We start from the raw sequence: 21,243 nt of genomic DNA, 5'->3' as shown, positions 1-21,243 counted from the left end.
TTATTTTTAGATGCTTTTATCCTCGAAGACAGTCATGCATTTAGCAAGCATACCATATAGGCTGGCTTTGAATCGGTCTGCTGAAGAATCTAAATTAAGAAGCTGTCACTAACGAATATGTTTTAAGCGTCTAAAAGAAGGCAAGAAATGAGAATTGATTGAAAAGGCTTTGCATATTACGGCGGTTAAACTCTTACTTAAAGGAACAGTCCCCATACAGCATGGCTGGGTTAACCTGTTTTGGCAAAACCTTTTTGCTGGGCCCCTCTGAGGGATATAACAACTTTATTTTTGAAAACGCAGAGTGAGCACAGTATAAACTAAAATAAACCTTTATACCTACCGTATATTTTGAGACAGTTATCACTGTGGTGGGAAGCTTGAACATAAGACTTCTGAAGGATAAAAATATAAAATACAAATTTTAAAGGGCTACTGCAGCGGTTTAGTTTTGCAAGAAAGTCTCCAAGGCCCAGGCCCAGCTACCCTTGATGACATCACAATGACATCATCAGGGTTATTATCTAAGACATGACAATAGCTCCTCAGGAGCTACAGAGGACATCGTACACTTGTTTTCACAATAAATGGACTTTTATGTGTAAAGCTGGTGGAGGGCCCCTTTCAAGGATGGGTAGATCAGATGGGAAAACACAACACCAGACATTTATAAAGCTTACAAAGCGGAATTGATATTTTTACTTTTTTTAAAGAGGACAGAATATGCTAATGGATGATGGTCTAATACATTAAAAATACACCAATGTGTATTGGCACATGTGCCTTGTTGTCCTGCCAAGACACCCTGAATTTGGTGATTTCAGTAACGCTGTATAGACTCATGTAAATAAGCCGAGAGGAAATAGGGGTTAATTGGAAGTAGTATTAGCTGCTAAAGCTAGCCTTGTGGTGAAGCTCCTTTCGGTAACTTTTGTGTCAGCACACACATCATATCATCTTCATAAATTAGTAGCAAGATGTGAGATACCGCCGCATATTTTATTATACCACTGCACATTCTGAAGACATAAATGTCAGTCAGTGGCGAATACAGTGGAGCTGAGATTTCTTTCAGTGTGGGAATGTGGTGGACGGTTTCAAGTAGGTATGTGATTGAGAAACATAGAGATCCATGTAAAAAAGAGACTTAAGCTCTACTATTGAACTGTGTACTGTGAACGAAACTTGGCATGTACGTTCAAGACTTACTGCAGGATGTTTCAGACATCTTTTGAACGGGCGCTGCAGTACATCTAACTAAAAAGCAAGGAATCTGTCTGTCTGTCTGTCTGTCTGTATGTTTGTGTGTCCTTCGCATATCTGGAGAATTGTTCTTCCGATCAACTTCACACTCGACAGATGTATTGCTGGGGACCCAAGGACGTGCAGTGTCGAATTTGGTGTAATTTGGACATGTGACATTAATATTAATAAACTTTGAATGAACTGCACTAGTGTTTCAAAATAAAGGATGAAGATGTTATTTTCTACCTTTCTTTTTTTTCCTGCTGTACCAAAAACATACCGAACTGTGACCCCAAAATCAAGGTACATACGGAACCGTGAATCGTGTGTACTGTTACCCCTCTAGTATCGGTTAATCTTTACACCCCTAGAAAGGAGGTTGAGAGAGTTTGTGGGCTGGAAAACCAAAACAATGAGCTAAAAAAAGTTCAATAGAGTTTAGGGGAACAGCAGTTTGAGATAATTCTCTGTCTCTCATCCAATGTTAGTATAAGATTATTGATTGCTGCAGCTTTAAAGTTAAGAGTATATATTGGAAGTCTGTTCATTTGTGTCCTACAGCCATCTCCTCTGAACGTTGAGGGTTCACACGGTGAATGAAATGATAGCTATGCTGTAGAACAAGTCAGCCATGTAGGTAGTGCAGTCACACTCTCGTGCTGCGAAGGAAGAGAAAGTGTTTCTCAGAGATGATGCTGCTCTCTGTTTCACTTCTCAGATGGGACATCAGACCGTAGTGCAGGGGCGTACAGGATGTTGAGAAGTGGCAAGGTTTCAAAATCAAAGTGGAGAACAAAAAGCATTGAGCGGTGTCTGTAGGTGGTTGAGGTCATTATGCAGCACCCTTTGGCGAGAGGTAGAGAGAATGAGTGGGTGGCCTCTGTGAGAATATGTTGCATGATTGTCAACTAACTGCTATAGGTGACACAATTTGTTGACAGCTTTTTGAAGCCTGACACTGATATTTACAAATAGATGTGTACATTTGAAAGATTTTCATAGATTTGAAATAAATAGGGACAGCCAAAAAAGAGGGAGTAGCCAGATTACGAACAGATTCATACAAAGCAAAACAGGAACTCATGCTGTGCTTATTATACCGCTGCTTTCAGTCTACTTGTGGCTCTAATCAGGCTTGATGAAAGGGGAAGTTTTTATAAACTCGTACATCAACCAGTTGGACAAGAAAGACTGTGTAGCTGTGCACAGAGACTCAACAAAAGATTCCAACCAGTCCCGGAGTGTGTGGCTGTGCAGCTGTCAGGCAGCCAACCTCCCACAAGACCTGGAATGACCCTGAGCGTCTGAGCAAAGAGAAAATCAATTAGAGGAATTGTATTCCCAGCTTTGGAATTCAATTCTCCTGCTTTTGTCTTTTAGGATCATTGGATACCGTCATCTGAATACCACTAAACCCTCTCGGGCCTCACACTAACTAACATGAGGTGTGATTCACCAGCAAAATATGTCTTTTTGGTGATTTGATCACATTCATTTCACTACGTAATCTGAACCATAAATTAATAATCTGTCACAAAACCATTGGAGTTCAACGTGTCCCATTAAAACCTGTAAGCTAACGTGGTTTAGTTGACTGCTGTCACGGCCGGTTCAACCCACCCGGGGTCTGTGGGGCAAAAATGACCTCAAGGTCCCTATTTTTATTACATGTACACATAGTGTGTGAATAGTTAGTATAATATTAACTTGAAATGAGAAATGATATAAGACACTATTTTAGACATCAGTGTGGCGGTGGCGGCGGCCTGCAGAAGGAGGGTTGGGGGGTGGGAGGATATGCTGATCAAAACTTGGGAGAAATTCAGCAACCACACGTTTCTCCGTTCTCTGTTTCTCTGTTTAGTGTTGTCAGGTTAGGCTAACCCATTTTTGTTAACTTTGGAGCTAACCCCTTTCACTTTTCCAGCAGTTGGGGAAACAACAGACCTGCAGCATCTATCAATTTACACACTGTAGTCTATACTGTACATTTATTACCAGATTAACAACTTACTGCTAACATTTTCCTCTGCTCCGCTCACATTCACCATCACTTTTCTGCCGCTCGCACTTGCTCAACCACTCACTTGCTACGCACACATTACGTAACGACACAGAGGTTGACTCACGTTTCGAAACAGCGCTGCACAGAGAGGCCCCCACACCTCAAACGCTATTGATTTCCAAATGAATGGATATTTGGCGTTATTTTTGGTATTAAAAGAATATATTTTTGGCATAGTATTATTATTTCTATTACATGAAACAAATTAGACTTTTTAGGTAATTATTAAATGACATGGATGACAGTGTGATTAAGAAAGTACGCCCCATTATTTCACCAACTGTGCTACTGACTAATATATCAGTATTTTACTTGAAAATCAATTTTAAGGAATGTAAATGTTCACGTGTAGCTAGAAAACCAGACCAATTTACCATAGCTCACATTTAGCAAGATAATAACTACAGTTGTAAGATACTTCACTTGATAATTATTCTCAAAAATGATCATTACATTCAAGAAGGGGAATTATATTGCTGCTTTGTACTTTCCCCCTCCGGGTCATAATGACAGACTGCTGGTGGTAATTGACAATAAAAGCTGAAGATATCAGTCTTTATCAGCTCTCAGTCTCCACTGAGCTAACGTTAGTAGTCACGTTAGCTAACGTTAGCTAATATTACTGACAGGACAAGCTACTGCCTACTTCTGAAGAATCAGGAGGTCCTGATTGAAATGTTAATCTTAAAATATTTATGTGATATGCTTAAAGATATAGCCAAGGGAGAAAGGTTAGAAAGTAGGGGGCTATGTACAGATAGGCTCACCAGTCTGTGGGTTTTTTTGAATCTAGATAAGACCCTTGTTGTCTTTTTAAATATCAAAACCATTAGTGTTGTTTCTTTACCCATCAGTCCATCTTTGGTTGAGCGTAAAGACACTAGCTTGTCTACAACATTCTTTGTCTGAAGGGGGTGATTGTCACAATGATTCACCCTTGATCAAAACCTACATTATGTATGTATTAGTTAGTAATTAATTTGTGGTGATTTGATCGAACACAAATTAATTTAGAAATATGCCCCATGTAAGCACAATATACACTAAAACAATGACTAGATTTGAACTCTGGGCCCTCACAAGAAGTGACCTCAAGATTATGACTAATCAGGTAATAAATACTATTGGGACCAACACTAGAAGCATTTAACATAGAACATTTGAGGTTTGAAGGTGATGATGAAAAAAAGAAAAAAAGAGCTCTAGTTTTCACAATTTAAAAGGCCAAAATATTCCACATGTTAAATTTTTATAAGAGCCAAGCAGATCAAATAATAGTCTCTTGTGTGTACTGTGTTTGATATTCATGCACGCATCATTTCCTGTCACTTCTTCTGCAGGAAGGAGTACTTTCTGGGCAGGAATGAATCAGAATTTCAGTGAAGTTGCTGTAAATCTAATGTGGATGAAATTCCAGCTTTTGCTACACTGTTGCCAAACAGCTATGAGTCACTTATAGCTTTGGCTTGTAACTGAAATAATGAAAACACGAAAACCAGATGCTCAAAGTAGAGCAGGAAAGCATTCATGCGTGCAGATGTGTGTGTGTGTAGATGCTGGTATGCCATGCCGTATGACATGGGAAGTGCCATGGTTTCTGTTAATGTGTGTTTGTGTTGCGGTTAGACCAGACAGTTTGCAAACATACTTTATTAGACTACTGTTGTCTTCTCGATCTGATACCAGTCAATCACTGATTCATTTGACATTTGCTCTAATGTTCATCTACATGCATGCATGGATGAGTATTTTGTCTCACTGGTGGCACGTCTACCCATCCAAGATTGCAAAGAAAACTGCTGTGAATATGCAGTGTCCATCCAAATGTTCTGTGACATCTACCCACTCTGGCACCACTGTCAGGCCAAAGTTTCCATGAAAAAGCACTTCTGTAATTGTTACCAATAATTATTGTGTCTGCACAATAATTTAGCCCTTTCCACAATCTTTAATAGTTATAAAAAATTGTTTTTTTGTGTAATTGTGTAATGGTACGGAGCTGATTTGGAACCAGTGTGATTATTCATTATGTTATGTTAAATTTGACAATAATGTATTACGGAAAACTGACTCTGGGTCTGCCATTAATGATCGAATCATATCTCTGCTAAGATCTTGAGAGACAGCTGTCCACTCATAACTCTTATAGGCTGTTTGTGACTGTATTTTACTGCTAACATTTGGCACCTCAAGCTTTGTTTTGTATGGTTTGTTGTAATAAATGAACATAATAAATGCTGGTCTGTAGTTGCATCACATTGCAATTAACTAGGTGAACACATGGTTTTAGGTGTGATGCAGTCTGGATTTGAATGTTGCACTTGCAGTGCAATAGTTTTAACCACTACCTCCAGTATTTGGATTAAGTAGCTTGTGTAAAATAAGGCGTAAATTTAGTCTATTTCAGTGTGTCAAATACTTGTTTAATCAACATATAAGTATAAGTATTAGATTGGATTCTGTTTATGCAGATATCCGTAAAAAGGACTCTGATTGGGTCATCTGTAATTAGTTTGAGATCGGTGTATTTTTGGTTTATTCATTAATATTCATTTTTATGACTTTGAATCATTTTTGGACAATTTCTAGTTCAACAAAGGACAGTACAGGTTCATCATGAATATTTTTAAGCCAGTGGGTCACTCAGATTAACTGATGGTCTATTGTGTTATAGGTCTGATGGCTGACCTGTCAGCTGTAATGACATGAAAATTGCTTGCTACTATACATACACACAATGTGTTCTTAAAGTCAGTCTTATAGGAGGATAGTAAGCAGACAGGGAGTTATATTTATAGCTCACTATTATTATATAGTGAGCTATTATAAATAGACTATCACTGTCCTAAAATGCACTTTGAAAGAAAAAACACACTACAAAACAATGAGACATTCTAGATAGTGAAGAGACACTTGTAATTTCTATTTTAATGTGGACATTGAAGTGTCAGACATTCAAAAATCCATATTTAACCCTCACATTAACATTGCCATTACCAGTAAAGCCAGACAATAAAACACTACATTCATCTATAAAAGCAGCCTACTAAGTACAGGGATCCCACTGCCAAAAACAGATCCTGTGAAGAAGTTCTTTTACAGCAGGAGTGGGTGTGGTGACCCCAAACTGCCTGTCATGGCCTTACCATAAGTACAACATGAACTCTGTGAAAAGACCAAGATAGACTGGGCAAGGCAGAACTATGATACAGTGTCGAATTTGGTGTAACTAAGATACAGTATGTGTTGACCATATCATCAAAATGCTTTGGACCTCACTAGCTTTCTTAAAGGTACACTTTTACTGGCTGTGTGGTCTTTATATATGTGAGCAGAAGTTGCAGATAGAACCAGGCTGGTTGGGGACAGTTAATAGGTTTTCTCCCTGAGGACAAATTCAGCAATAAACAGTGCTTTTGCAGGAAAACTCCAACTTCCTGTTCAGTGTACCTTCCTGTAGAGAGCTGACCAGATGTAGACAGTGTGTTGTTGTGTCCAGATATTTCCAGCTGCTGTGATGCAGCCTGATGGAAACAATGTTCCAGTGATGTAACATAGTTTCAGGTGTTTTTTAACTGACATGGGGGGGGGGATGACATCACATCATTGTCAGAGATACCATTTTCTCCACCGACCAACCTGCAATGTACCTCATTACAGAGCTTTATGTGCATATATCTTATCTTTTTAGTTAGAATTAACTGAATTTGTAGCATTTTCTCTGAAATGTTTAAAATTGAGGGGAGAGGGACAGTATTAGTTGTTACATGTGGGATAATACCTGACCATCTGTAAGCCCTCTAATGGGCTTTGCTATTGGTTTACCCCTCGAGGCTCTGCCTGAGAAAGAACTTTGCACTCACTGCCAATCAAAAGGTAGCAACCGCGCAGCACCCTCCCACTTTAAGACCGCAGCGTCCAGCTGCTTGTCACCCTTTTTTCACTCAGCCGCCTCGAGAAATTGATCGCCTGTGAGTAGACGTTCACCCTCTGGTGTTGCAGTATGAAGATATGGATACTAGCAAGTACTGCACGTCTTGTACTTCGCCGATGTTGCAATATGGCCTTCCTGGCCATGGTGCAGACGACAGCGGCCGCCCTCCTCCGCGTATCACAGCCATTTGCCATCGATGGTGGCTGTGCCATGTGTGCCACTCAGGTGGGACACAAGTACCTTTGACTGAGTCTGTCCACCTTGAAGGATCATGAGTGGCGCCTACTCATGAAAGCGTTGCTCTTCACCAAATCCCTGTTTGGCCCGGACATCCAGGTCATGATCGACCTGTTGGAGACAGCCTGGAAGGTGTCTGAGCAGCTGGGCTCTCAGCGCTGCCAGCACCAGCCATCCCTGTCTCTGGCTGACAGCAACCTTTTTCTTACAATAAAGGGCATTGCACCACTCATTGCATCACCCTAACAGAGCAGATTCCTAGCACTACACACTCTGACACACAGATGTTTGTGCTGATAGCCATGAGAGACACCCCACTTGGTTTGGGGGGGATGTCAAGTCAAGTCAGTTTTTATTTATATAGCGCTAAATGATAAAAGAAGTTATCTCAGGGCACTTTCCACATAGAGCAGGTCTAGACTGTACTCTTTAATTTAGAGACCCAACATTCCCCCATGAGCAAGCACTTGACGACAGTGGCAAAGAACCTTTACCTAACCCTTAAACAGGAAGAAACCTCAAGCAGAACCGGGCCAGAGGACCACAACAACAAAAATAATAATAATAACAACAATAATAATAATAGAAATGTGACTAATAATAATAGTAGCAGGCGTGGGCGTCCAGCAGGACCATGGCAGCATGGTGTCAGCAGCCACAGTCCATGAAAGCCTGTGATCCATAACCGAGCGGTCTGCGACCATGATCCATGGAAACCTGTGAGACGAGAAAGCACAAAAACTCCAGGGAAGAGGCCAAGTTAGTAACACGCATTAATGGTACATGAATGTGTACAGATGGAGAGGAGGAGAGAGGAGCTCAGTGCATCATGGGAAGTCCCCCGGCAGTCTAGCAGCATAACTAGGGACTGGTCCAAGGCAAGCCTGAGCCAGCCCTAACTATGAGCTTTATCAAAAAGGAAAGTTCTCTGGAAGGACTGGTCTTTGCCTCCCAGACTGAAACTGGAAGATAGTTCCACATGAGAGCAGCCTAATAGCCTGCCTCCCATTCTACTTTTAGAGACTCATTCTTGGAGCGCAGTGTTCTAGTTGGGTAATAGGATACTATGAGCTCTTTTAAGATATGATGGTGCCTGACTATTCAGGGCTTTGTAGGTGAGGAGAAGGATTTTAAATTCTATTCTAGATTTCATAGGGAGCCAGTGCAGAGAAACTAAAATGGGAGAAAGATGATCTCTTTTCTTAGTTTTTGTCAGTACACATGCAGCTGCATTCTGGACCAGCTGGAGAGTCTTTAGAGACTTGTTAGGGCAGCCTGATAATAAGGAAGTACAATAATCCAGCCTAGAAATAACACACGTATGGACTAATTTTTCTGCATCTTTTTGATGTGCCTGAGTTTTGCAATGTTTTGTAGGTGATGTCTCCCTTTTCTCCCCAGGTGAGGCGAATAAGGGGAAGGCGGCACGTGACGCCTGCTCTTCCTCAGCCTCCACATAACAGGCAGATCTCCCACACTCTGCATTAGCAGATAATAGGCTATTTGCTGCCATTCCTTGTTGCATATGACCTGAATGCACAAGTGAGAGGAGCTGCTCATATGACATTAAGTGTACTGTCCTGGCCCGTGATTGTGGGTCAGCGTTTTTACGGAAGTGTAGCATCCACCCTCCCATCCCCGAGGTTGAGCAGTTACACCCACTCGAACCCACTGAAAGCCACCACCATTACTGTCCCGCCGCTTCCATGTTTACCAGTGATGATGGAGGTGAGAGGATGTACAGGCATTCCTGACTAACCATGCAGCTCAGGGGAAAGATGGCGACCAAAACATGGCGGTAGCAGAGCAGTTTTCCAGCCAAACTTACCTGCAGCCTGGTGAAGGAATGACTAAATTTTCAGTTTGACTTTAAGAACACCTCTGTCATAAGTGTGTGGTTGTACTCTCCAGTTATTAGAAAATAAAGAATATCTATAGTCAGTTTTGAGTTTGTAGAGGCATGACATCCCCATTTAAATTTACAACTAAAGCAGCTGTTATCCTGGAAGTTGATGTACTTGTGTGACTTTTTACCCTGAGTTGGCCTGTCAGGTACCAGCTGCCAACAAGCATAAATCAAACGGTTCGTTTGAGCATCATAATGCACAAGCCGTTCAGTGTCCTCTTGTAGTTCCTGCATTATTTTGTGTTATAGTGGATGTGTACACCCCAAGCAGATGTGATTTGTCTTCTTGGCCAGTCACCAGCGCACAGTTGTTTCCCAGGGTAGGAAATTAACTTTTTTTTTCTTTTTTTTTTTTTTTTTACAAGGGCTTTTTGTGCCCTCATAAAATATGTTTCTTGGGGAAATTGGATCATTTCCAGGGCAATTTTTTCAAATGAAGGGAAATACCTTAGTTCTATGTTGTACGACAGACCAATATTCAAAGACTCTTATTTAAAAAAGTGAAGGGAGCAGCCAAACTTCTAATGCAAGAACATTTAATGGGTAAAAATGCTGAGTTATAATCCCAATTACAGTTTATAGCTCTGTGAATATTTTTATTATTATTATTTAAGTATAACAATAAACACAACATTATGTAACAACCTCACAGTTCAACATTTCAACATTGTCCCTGTTGTTCAGTAGTATACTTAGACTAGCTACTAGCTACTAGCTACTTAGACTCAGTTGTTACATTTTGGGCTTAACAGTTCCCTATTAGCATAAAGAGTTCCATATGTCTGTACATATCAGCTGTGAATGAGAGGGGAGCGGGAGTTGACTGCTGGACATTGAAGACATTGTATTTATTTATGTTCTGCTCGTCCAATAGTTGTTTGATATACTGCTCTTACCGTCTTCCTTACTACCGGAGCGAGCAGTTGTAGTTGACTCTAGTAAAGTAAAACCTCCATCTGTTAGTCCATTTCACCCTGTCCACTGTGGCCTCTCTGCCCTGCATGTGTGTGTGGAGCTCAGCCCTGCCCTTGTACAAACAGGCACCGACCACAGACAGAGAGGCGAAACTCCCATTTACTCACCACTAGCTCCAGTCAGCTGCTCCAAGCAGAGAAAGTGTGTGTGGTTTGACGTGAATATGTACAATGTGAAATTTAAGCAGCGTTGTTCATCATTTAGCAGCAGCACTGCGCTTTGCATTTGTATTAAGTCTTTGTTTAACTGTTTATTTTATGAGGGCATTTAAAGGCCCCCGTCATCCCAATTTTACATTTTTTAGGGGCCCCCGTTAAATTTCCAACCCTGGTGTTTCCTACTTTTTATCAGGCTGAGTGAGAGTGGTAGATAGAAGGTAAATGGTTTTCAGCATGATGTTGTGTTTATTGCAAAATTTCAACAGTCCATAACACTGGAAGCAGCTGATGAGAGTTAAGCCTCGGAGCTTGGTTCCTGTCCAGGCTACAGTAGTGATATGACATGCATGGGTGCATAATGGAGTTTCAGTTTAGGAGAACTTCCCAGCTGAGGAGAAGAGGGTTAGACGCACGGGCGGAGCTAGACTCACAGCACAGAGAGGGTGGAGCATTCTCCAGGGGCCCTTCATTTTAAAATTCTCAACTGTAAAAAAGCTGATCCATTTTATGCTATCCATAAACACAAATGATCACTCATTGAGCCAAGCACGCGTACTGTATGACTAAGAAAACGTACAGTGAAGCTACTCTGTCAGACATTTTATAGACAAAACGATTCATTAATAAAGAAAATAATCATTAGTTGCAGCCCCAGCTACATGCAACATTTGCAATTCTAGCATTTATTCTAGCAATATTGGTTTTTAATATATATATGAAGTGTTGGAGCCATACCAGGATTTAGTGATTTTTCTATTAGTACTTTGAAAGTTCTGTTTTGGTAAAATAAATGATTAAATGAAAACAGCAGTGATTCTTCCTCTTGTATATTTGCAAATGTTATTTGTCAGGCGATGACTAAATAATAAAAACATCTTTAGCTATTTAAGAAGAGTTTAACACTGAAAAACCCAGCTAATCTATCACAAAAAATACAGCAGCTGTCATCTAATTACTAGGTTTGCTAAATCCTGAGCCTCGTCCACTTAAAACCAGTGAGAGGAGCACAGGGGGAAAACCGAAAACAAATGCAGAAATCTCTTAAGTGAAATAACCATAATTGTTCCAACTCAGAAAAATGTGCATTCATGAAGGGCTCCATTACTCATAGTAAGACAGGTGAATAAAAAAATATGTGTGCACTGTCCAGCTGTGTTATTCTGGTACTGTGTCAGATTGGACTTGATAACAGCAAATATCCAATATTAAAGGACTCACATCTCTACCAGGGCCAAAAAAACGTCCATACAGAAATGTAAAACAGCAAAAACAACACGCAGGCCGATATTCAAAACGCTGAAAGGCTGTAACCTCACCAGAGCCAAACACAAAGTGAGAACATAGTTCCCAGAGGAAGATTGCTGACAATAAAGCTGTAACAGTAACACGTTCATCCATCACTGTGAGTGTTTGAGGTGAAAGGGATTGATCTGGTTTCAGAGGGAAACTTGTTTATTTGCTAATGATGGCGGGGTCTTTGATGGTGCTCGCTGACTGATGAAGGCTGTTTCTTCCCTCACAAGAAGAAGGCAGGAGGCCCGGAGTGGGAATGAGCTTTTAGCATGTGTTTCTGCTTGTCTCAGCCTTTTCTGTCCACGTGTCAGCTACGGCCTCACAAAAAGGAGGACTGGAATGTTTTAATTGTTTATCATCAGGTTGTGTTTAGTGAGGAGGGGTTTAGGATGCTATTAAAGCTCCAGCCACTTTCTGTTAAAAGTCTGCACAGGCAGGAAGGTCCAGTATTTAGAGCTGAAATCCTGAATCAAGTGTGTTTTTGTCTCCTCCATAATCCTTTCAGTCTAATTTATGTTAAAGACAGACCTTTATTTCTAAAAGGGTCACTTCCAGCCTGTTCTAATTAGCTGTTTTTTCATTCAGTAGTAAATTAATGTAACTTAAATTCAGCATTTCCTGCACGTATGTTTCACATTAAAAGTCTTCAAGTGGCTCACAGTGCATAATCCTTCCTTCTTTTGGTAGACTTTTAGTGTGAAATATATGCAGGAAGTGTTGAGAGAGCAACAAAGGAGAAGTGATTGAAATTATTTGGTGAATGACAACAGTGTTTGCATTACAGAGAGGAAGTGGAGGTGTGTATGACATGCCTCTATTGTCATACTGATGGAATTAAATCTGCACTAATGCAGATTTTATCATGTGAGGATTTTTTTTTTAGCAATTGGCCTGTATTTATTTGTGCTCAGCTGTTACACAACCTCAGCTATTGTACTTGAGAATTTGAGAAATTTTTGAATTCTTCCTCTTGGGAACATGAATATCCAAAGTAACATTTATGGCAGTCTGGTCAGTAGTTTTGTGGAGAGTCAGGCCTGTGAGCAAAATGTCGGCGTTTAACAGAAGGTCACTTAAGATTTGCTGTGTGTGTGTGTGTGTGTGTGTGTGTGTGTGTGTGTGTATGTGGTCTCACTGGAAATTCCCAAAGAGTTGCTTGTGTTACTTCGTCAAACACTTTTTCCTGCATTGGCTGCTGGCCAGAGATTTCTACGCAGGCTTTTTCTCTGACAGAGCAAGGGGGAAGTGTAAACTTTCAGTAGGGAACTCTGTAGATACGTCATACAATGGAAGTTACAAAAGTAACTAGTAAGTATGGTTCTGTGAATTCCTGGATGACTGCCAGTGTCTCCTTGTGCTCCGCGCAGGTTGAGATTTTATGTAAACAAAGTCACGTGTGTGATGTGTAGGTTACCTGTATGTCCCAGCTATAAATATCACATAGTAGCCTACATTCGGCATCTCAGAATCTTCTCACCCCGAAAGGTTCCAAGTGACTGATGTGACTGACTGTCATCCAGGAATTCACAGAACAATAGTTACCTTTGTAATTTCCATTCTGTTTCATTCCTTCCTGACTGCCAGTGGCAGTAAACAAAGTGGATGACTCATACCAGTAGTGTCACGAGGAACAGTACCCACCTACTGGTCAGCTGTAGAAGCCAGTGGCAGAATAGCTGATGCCAGCATGGACCCAGAGCCAACACTAAAGCGATAGAACCTTGAGAATGTGCAAGGTGCTGTCCAGGACACCGTCGCACAGATCTTCACTAGTGACACCCCCCTCATTGGCACCCAGGATGTAGGGGGCAGGTTTACCTGCTACTTCATAAGCCTGTTTGATTGTCTGAACAATCCAGTGGGAGAGCCTTTGTTTAGACAGTGCATGTTTCTTGTTCTTTCCGCTGTTGCAGACAAACAGCTGCTCTGAGTGCCTAAAGCTCTGCGTTGCCTCAATGTACAGCCACAATGCCTGGACTAGACACAGCAAATTAGCCCTCTCCTCCAGCTGGGACCCAAACAGTGGGGGATGGTACACCTTCAGTTCTGTGGCCTGATTAATATGACTGGGGGATAAAACCTTTTGTAGGAAAGAGATATTTGGCCACAGAGTTACCCCAGAGCCGTCTGCATTCCATCGAAGGCATGTAGGACTGATAGAAAGTGCATGGAGTTCACTCACACGCTTGGCTGTTGTAACTGCCAAAAGAAAAGCAGTTGTCATTGTCATGTATTTCTCAAGGTCACCCCTGCCATAGGCTCAAAGGGTGACTTGCTCAAGGTCTGCAGGACCAGTGTCAGGTCCCATGCTGCAGCACAATTCACCCTGGGGGGGCACAGTCTGCTGGCCCCACGCAGAAACTGTGCCACCCAGTAATGTGCAACAAATGGCCTGCCATCAAGGTGATCATGGTTGAAAGATATAGCTGCCATGTACACCTTGAAGGCTGAAGAAGCCCGGCCAGCATCAAAAAGATACTGCAAGTACTGCAGTATATCCTGTAAAGGGCAGGAGACTTGAACCATGAAGTAAACACAGCCTTTCCATACACTATTCTTGTGGAAGGAGCTCTCACAAATTGAGGGCTCAAGGTCAGTCAAGAGTGACTGAAGACGGATAGGGATGCCAAACCTTCCCATTCTTCACAGTTTGAGGAGTGTGGAGAAACATGTACTAGATGGCCAGTTGGACCCTGTTGAGGAGGACCCTGTGATCCAGCAATCTCACCCTGTGAAACATAAGCATTATCATGGAGATTGAAGGGAATGCATAAAGAAAACCTCTCAGCCAGGTGTTGGTGAGAACGTCTATCCCAAGTGGAGCACTGGTCTCCACCAAGGAGAACCACAGTGGACGATGAGTTGTGCACTCTGAGGCGAATAGATCTACATGGGCTTCACCGTACCGATCCCAAATCGTCTGCACTACCTAAGGGTGTAACCTCCATTCCCCCCAGATTTTTTACAGTCTATGGATGCAACAAGCCCTTCTCCCAATTTACAGACATGCTCAGTGCCTCAATATGAGCGCCTGTGCAAGCCACATCTAACGTTGTGTCACGACGAGGGTGGACATCAAGTGGCTAAGTTCTCTGGACATCAAACCCAAGGCCTGAAGTAAGACATCGTTTGTGTCGCCCAACTCTCCCCCTTCATGCTCTGCCTGTAACATTTGGGATTTGGCAAGGAGGAGCACAGAGAGGGAAGTTGTTTGATTTTCAATGTAACCTGAATTCTCAGAGTAATTTGGTTTCCTGTGTGAATGTTAACATACTGACTTGTTAGAAAAGATCAGGGCCCGCATGTGTCAAACTGCTAAAAGTGACATTTTGGACTTCAGTGAAAGTTCTTTACTTTTACTCCTACTCTCTAACTTAAGAATTAACAATATTTATTACATTTCTTACTACTTCAAAATGCTATAGAAGTCTCTGAAACTGGTGAAGAGCAGATCCAAGATGACTGCTGAACAGAAACGAGAGGTGGACACACACCTTCACACACACATGGAGTGGTCAAAATCAGAATTATCAACCAGGTTTTTTGCCAAGTAGGTTTGCACATACAAGGACTTTGCCTTGGTGTTGTGGTGCATAACAGCCAAGATCATACACAAAATTAAGTAATCCTAAACAATATAAGAAAGAAAGAAATTTACAATAAAAATGATGTCAAATATATTCTAAGTGAGATGAGCTGCTACAGGTTTAAATTTTATGAATTCAATAAAATATACAAAATATTGATGACTGCCTTAATGGAAGACTAATACTTGCTAATTTGGCTTGAATTTCAGACATTTGGGGTCATTGTCTGCCCATCTTTTGCACAGATTACATTAATAAATTACTCTTGTTGGCTTTTTACTTGCATGCTCATAAATTAGGTAGATAACATAATCATTCGTCATGTGTTATATTTGACATTCTGGGAACTGTTACACATCTCTAACTGCCATGGATGAGGCAAGTTGAGGCAAAGTGAAAATAATTTGGAAAGTCATGTACATGTTTTCAAAAACATCTCACAAAATGAGAGTTGTATGTACTGTATTGTTGTACCGATTGGATGCCTGCCAAGTCCAGACCGGGTTTTGTCGTAGCTGCTTGGGGAAGGGCTCAAGGAAGTTGTTTTGCGGCGATGAGTCATGTTTGGAGTATTAAGAAAGCACAGAGATTTGAACTTGGATATTAGTGTACAGCACATGGGAAAGCAGCAGGAAAGTCAAGTCATCAGTCGTAATCGGAGAGAGTTAGTATCTCTTGATGAAAGGTCCTGTGGAATCTTTACCAGATGACAATGTAACTTTAGGATTTTGTGATATAGTGGTGTGTGTCATTTGCATAAAGCGTTTTAAGGGCCGAAACGAAATATATAAATACATAAATAATTGTATAATAAAATGCTTAAATAAAGGAATAAATAAATAATTATATAATTTAATGCTTAATTGTTACCATGAATAAATAGATAAATCACAAATTAATGAGACATTAAATGTATACATGTTAAATCTATTTGTGTATTTATTTATATATATGTGTGTGTGTGTGTGTGTGTATATGTATATATTTTTTAATTCATTTGTATATTAATTTATCACTCATTTCTCCACATTTATTTATCTATTTATAATTTTATTTATTTATTTATTTATGTATACTCTCATTTATCCATAGTGTAACTCGCTGCAGTGAAATAAATAAATCTGTCAACTTCATCCATCAAAAGTCAGGGGGCGGACTCTTTATTTATTTATGATGACAATTAAGCATTAAATTACATAATTATTTATTCATTTAGTTAAGCATTAGGTTATATAATTATTTATTTATTCATTTATTGAAGCATTTAATAATATACTTATTTATGTATTTATATATTCAGTTTAGCATCTAGCAGGCCTTATGTGGTTTTCATTGTGATTGAGGTCCAGTTAGTTGAAGCTACTATATCCTACTGTTTCTTTATCAGTTCATTTCTGGTCAGACCACCTCATAAATCCTTTCAGGGAAGTTAAGTGACACATACCATACTTCTCTGCTATCAGAATAAACTTTGTTTAGATTTTTTCCCCCATTGGCTCTTTGGGTTGTGGTGGCAGGCTAAACAGAGTAGCCCAGACACACGTCTCCCTAGCAACTTCCTCCAGGTCCTCCAGGGCAAACCAAAGATGTTCATAGATCAGATGGGATATATAAAATCATCCAGTGTGTTCTGGGCCTGCCCATTGTATTGAAAAGTGAAAGGGGACATATTTGTGGTTTTCTGTTGGATGGATAAATATACACCTGGAAATGTGCAGAATATGTTGCCTTTAAGGTACGAAAATTTAAGTTACAAAAAATGAAGAAGGTATTTAAATAATGGCCGGGTCTCCATGGCCAGCATGAAAAAATAAGGCTGCTTGCTAATAAAGGTTTTGTTGAAAAAGTCATTACAGGACTTATCTGTTCTCTAATAGCTTACTTGATAATTTTAGCATAGCAAAGCGCTAAGTAAGACAACCGAGTCATGTCATACTCACCACTCAGCTGCTCTCAGTTTCTCTTTTTAAAAGAGATACCATTTTTATTCACTACTTAGCTTCCACTTTGTTGTCTTTTCGAGCAACGCTAAGCCATTGTCAATGAAATAAATGCTTCATGCAGATGTTTCAAATTAAAAGGGAATGGAGGGATTATGCCCTTTTGAGTTTGTGAAATATTTGTGCCGGACATGTTGAGTTTCATTGACAGTAGCTTAACAGTGGTCAAAAATACTGCAAAGTTCAAGTGACTCAAAATAGTGAATGACAACAGCATGAGTGTTAGAGAAGAAATAGTGAGCAGCAGATTAGTCAGTATGATATGACTGATTTTACAAACATGGAGTAAACATGGAGGAAGTGTAGTTTACATCAGCAGCAAATTAAAACAGCAGCAGATCAGGAAAAAGGAGGCTTCTTACTTAAATCTGATCAGATATGACCTACTTATACAACTGGGGAAATGAGAAATAAAGGATCTAATATAAACTTGTTTCAAATAAAGGCCTTGTTCTCTCCGCAGTCGATGTAAATAAAGGCCTCAGCAACTATTTGAGAATTCATTGTTGTCTTGCTTTAATATTAGAACATCATAACCTGTGCTTTACCTGACAGTGTTTTCACTCTGCCCACAATTAAAGATTTTAACTAATTCGGTCCTGAGAAGGAAAATGTATGTCAATTGGCAGAGAATTTAGATCCACGTGGAAATGGAGGTTTAGACTACAATTACTGGTTCTTTGTAATTCCAGGTTGCCAATCTAGATTGTTAGCCTTTAGCTAAAATTGAGTCTGTGTGGCTTTAAAGGATTTTTGCAGGAAGAAGTGGTGTCTGTCTCTTACCTACTTATTACTGAGTGGGCAAACTGTCTCCTCAGAACTACACGCTCAATTAACAGTCGGGCTTTGTTGGATTGCAGTGCAAAAATAACACTTAAAATGGCTGAGCGAGAATTCAGTGGCTGAACAATCATGAGAACACAGCTGAGTGGAGCTGAGCTCAAGTGTTTAAGAGCGGGAAAATATAATCCTGATGTCTGCCATGCACAGCTTTGTTCCATCCTGTGACACGAGAACAGAAGGAGGCATTCCACACACACATACACACAGTTTTTGGACCAGAACCAGCTATGTCCTCCATATACACACACATACACACACACCAGAACTGTGGCTCTACTACACACACAATGGGGTCTTTGAGAAGCTTTGGACACTACTCTGTTTGAGTACAATGCTCTAAACATCTGTAATCCCTTCTCAAACCGGACAGCAGGCCAGAAAACACACACACACACACATACACACATATAGAGATACAGGAATTACACCAGAATGATTTAATGAACCAGAAATTTGTTTTACTTGTAGTTATGTAATACAGAATTGTTAGCATGCAATTAGGCCCTGTTTCCATTTCTGTTTCCATCCAGATGTCAAGCAGATTTTACACAATCCTGTAAAATATTGGGGAAAAATGCATGTAATTCTGTTTCCATCAGTTGGATTGACACAATTTTTTGGCTTCCTGAAAAGACAGAGACTGATGGAAAAAGGCTTTCAGTTTGCAAAGGTTAGTTTGTATCAAAAAACGTTGCTGGTGTCATTTAGTGTCAGCTAATCATCTCTGTCAGCTCTCATCTAATGACAACAACAAAGAAATGTACTTACTTAGCAATATTCTCATATTCTAACTTATGGTCATAATGACACAACAAACTCAATGTTGAAAAAATAACAGTTTTGAAATCTCTTTGACTGTATTATTGATGGGAATAACCTGAATGCAACTGTCAGTTTTCTGTTCATTGTAAGGAAAGTCATTTGTTTCAGGGAGACCATCCCCTGCATTAGTCTTCTTCTGTGGTACCAACTGACAATGATAGAACTCTAATTTGGTTGGTTATCTTTGTGCGCAAGTACTAAGAAAAGTTTGTTATATAACTTAAATTCCAAAGAACCAATAGGCAGTTTTGAGCAGATTATTGTACAGGTCTGAACCGGCTGTGGAGCCCACGTTGCCCGTTGTTTAACCCCGTCTGTGATTTCAGCACTCCTAACATTACTCTGTGACTCACGTTAGTAACTCTGTGAAGTAATTCCAGTACTGAGGTTACAGGACTACCTGTTGCTTTGAGTTTAGTCAGCTAACGCTAGCTAGACGCCAACCTTTGAATTATACAGGGTGAAGACAGCACTGACTGCTGCTGATGATTCAGCAGGTGTTGAAACAACATGAATGAGAAGTACTGTCTAGTGGAAATCAGTGTTAACAAGCTAGTAATGCTGCAACTAACGACTATTTTTATTATCGATTAATCTGTTGATTATTTTCTTGATTAATCCATTAGTTGTTTGGTCCATAAGAATGTCAGAAAATGGTGAAAAATGGCGATCACCATTTCACAAAGATCTGACAAACAGTCCACAACCCAAAGATAGTCAGTTTACTGTCATAAAAGACTAAAGAAACCAGAAAATATTCACATTTAAGAAGCTGGAGAGAATTTGGACATTCTTTCTTTAAGAATTACTCCAAATGATTAATCTATTATCAAAATAGTTGGTGATTCATGTAATAGTTGGCAATTAATCGATAATCAACTAATCGTTGCAGCTCTACAAGCTAGTCTAACTTAACATGAATGGTCCTTCCAAATATTTAACGTTGTAAAAGGACTGACAGATTCAATTTCTAATGCAATGTGGACCTCTTGAAGAAGGGGGGAAAGGCCTTGCATCAGTGTTTGTAAGCTAATCAGTATGACAGCACATCTCCCAGCAATGCAGACTCTCCTCAGAGGCTCCAGGCTTCTATGCTGTTTCAAGAAACACATTTTAGAAATACCTTTATCCTGTTTTTAAAATGGAAAACTATGCTGTAGTATCACCATTGTTTATATTTCCTTACTTAAAAAGTAAATAGAATTTAAACCTAGTTCAACTTTAAATCAATTTACTATGTCACTACCTCACCTCCTCACTGGCTCTCCTGGTCTCTTATCAGATGATGTGTCAGCAGACAGCAGTGCTGAGTTTCCAGACCGAGCATCCATGATGGAGGTGCGCCTGCAGGCGCAGGAGGATGAGATCACGCTGCTGAAATCCTCCCTGGCTGACGCCCTGCGCCGGATCCGCCTCCATGATCAGCTCCTCCCGCTACTGAAACAGCAGCTCATTGCAGGTGAGTGATACTTTGCAGTGCTGCCACTGAGGCTCTTTCCATCAGCCTGGACAATTTTGTGTCTTTTCTTTACCCTGTATGTACTTGGTAAGTGTAGCCACAATAGAACATGTATATCATTTTAGAGACTTGATTTAAGTGTTTTTAGTTAATGGAAAACATTCCAGATAATCCTGCCGTATGACACTGATTCAAAGATCCTGTAAATCAGCTCTTTAATATGCAACATTATGTGCAATGACCTAATACAATCAGAGATATAAAAGGAATAGCTACCACAGTTTAAACAGTTCTATCAAGTTGATATTTCTATTGTTTCAGGGAGCATATTGTAATATTTCCCAACCCTACTGCTACTGCGGCCTCATCAGGTTAACTGATAGAAGTCTCCTGACTTAAGCATCTTAACTATATATAGAACATGTGTGACAGTGTGCAGGATTTCTTGTTTCTGTATTATTGTTATTTTTATTATTATCATTATTGTATTGAACCCGAAAAATGTTTAATGGTTACACCCCAAATGGAACCCAGCTAATGCTACAAATGTTTCCACAATCTATTTAGAAAATATGCTAAACCTTGTTAATATCAGCATAACCATTTAACATCCTGGCTTGAAAATCATGAAGCTACCTTCAAGTACGTGGGTGCATAGCACACCGGTTTTCTGTCACTTGTTTGGCTGTGTATTGAACTTCAATTTTGTATTAATACCA

The 21,243-nt window shown here is 40.1% G+C and overlaps 1 protein-coding gene across 2 annotated transcripts in view; it reads left to right on the top strand.

The window, feature by feature from the left end:
- eml3 (EMAP like 3) overlaps window positions 1–21,243 on the top strand; it is a 54,725-nt gene that overhangs the window by 4,106 nt on the left and 29,376 nt on the right. For both annotated transcript variants that reach the window (XM_067578984.1, XM_067578983.1), the window contains exon 2: window positions 20,348–20,524. In XM_067578984.1, coding sequence (XP_067435085.1) covers window positions 20,348–20,524 — 177 coding nt within the window. The remainder of the gene's footprint in view (window positions 1–20,347; window positions 20,525–21,243) is intronic.

Source organism: Thunnus thynnus, chromosome 22, assembly GCF_963924715.1.
Source record: "Thunnus thynnus chromosome 22, fThuThy2.1, whole genome shotgun sequence".
Lineage (NCBI taxonomy): Eukaryota > Metazoa > Chordata > Actinopteri > Scombriformes > Scombridae > Thunnus > Thunnus thynnus.
Note: the sequence above shows the minus strand (reverse complement) of the source record. Positions and strands in the feature narration are given on the sequence as shown.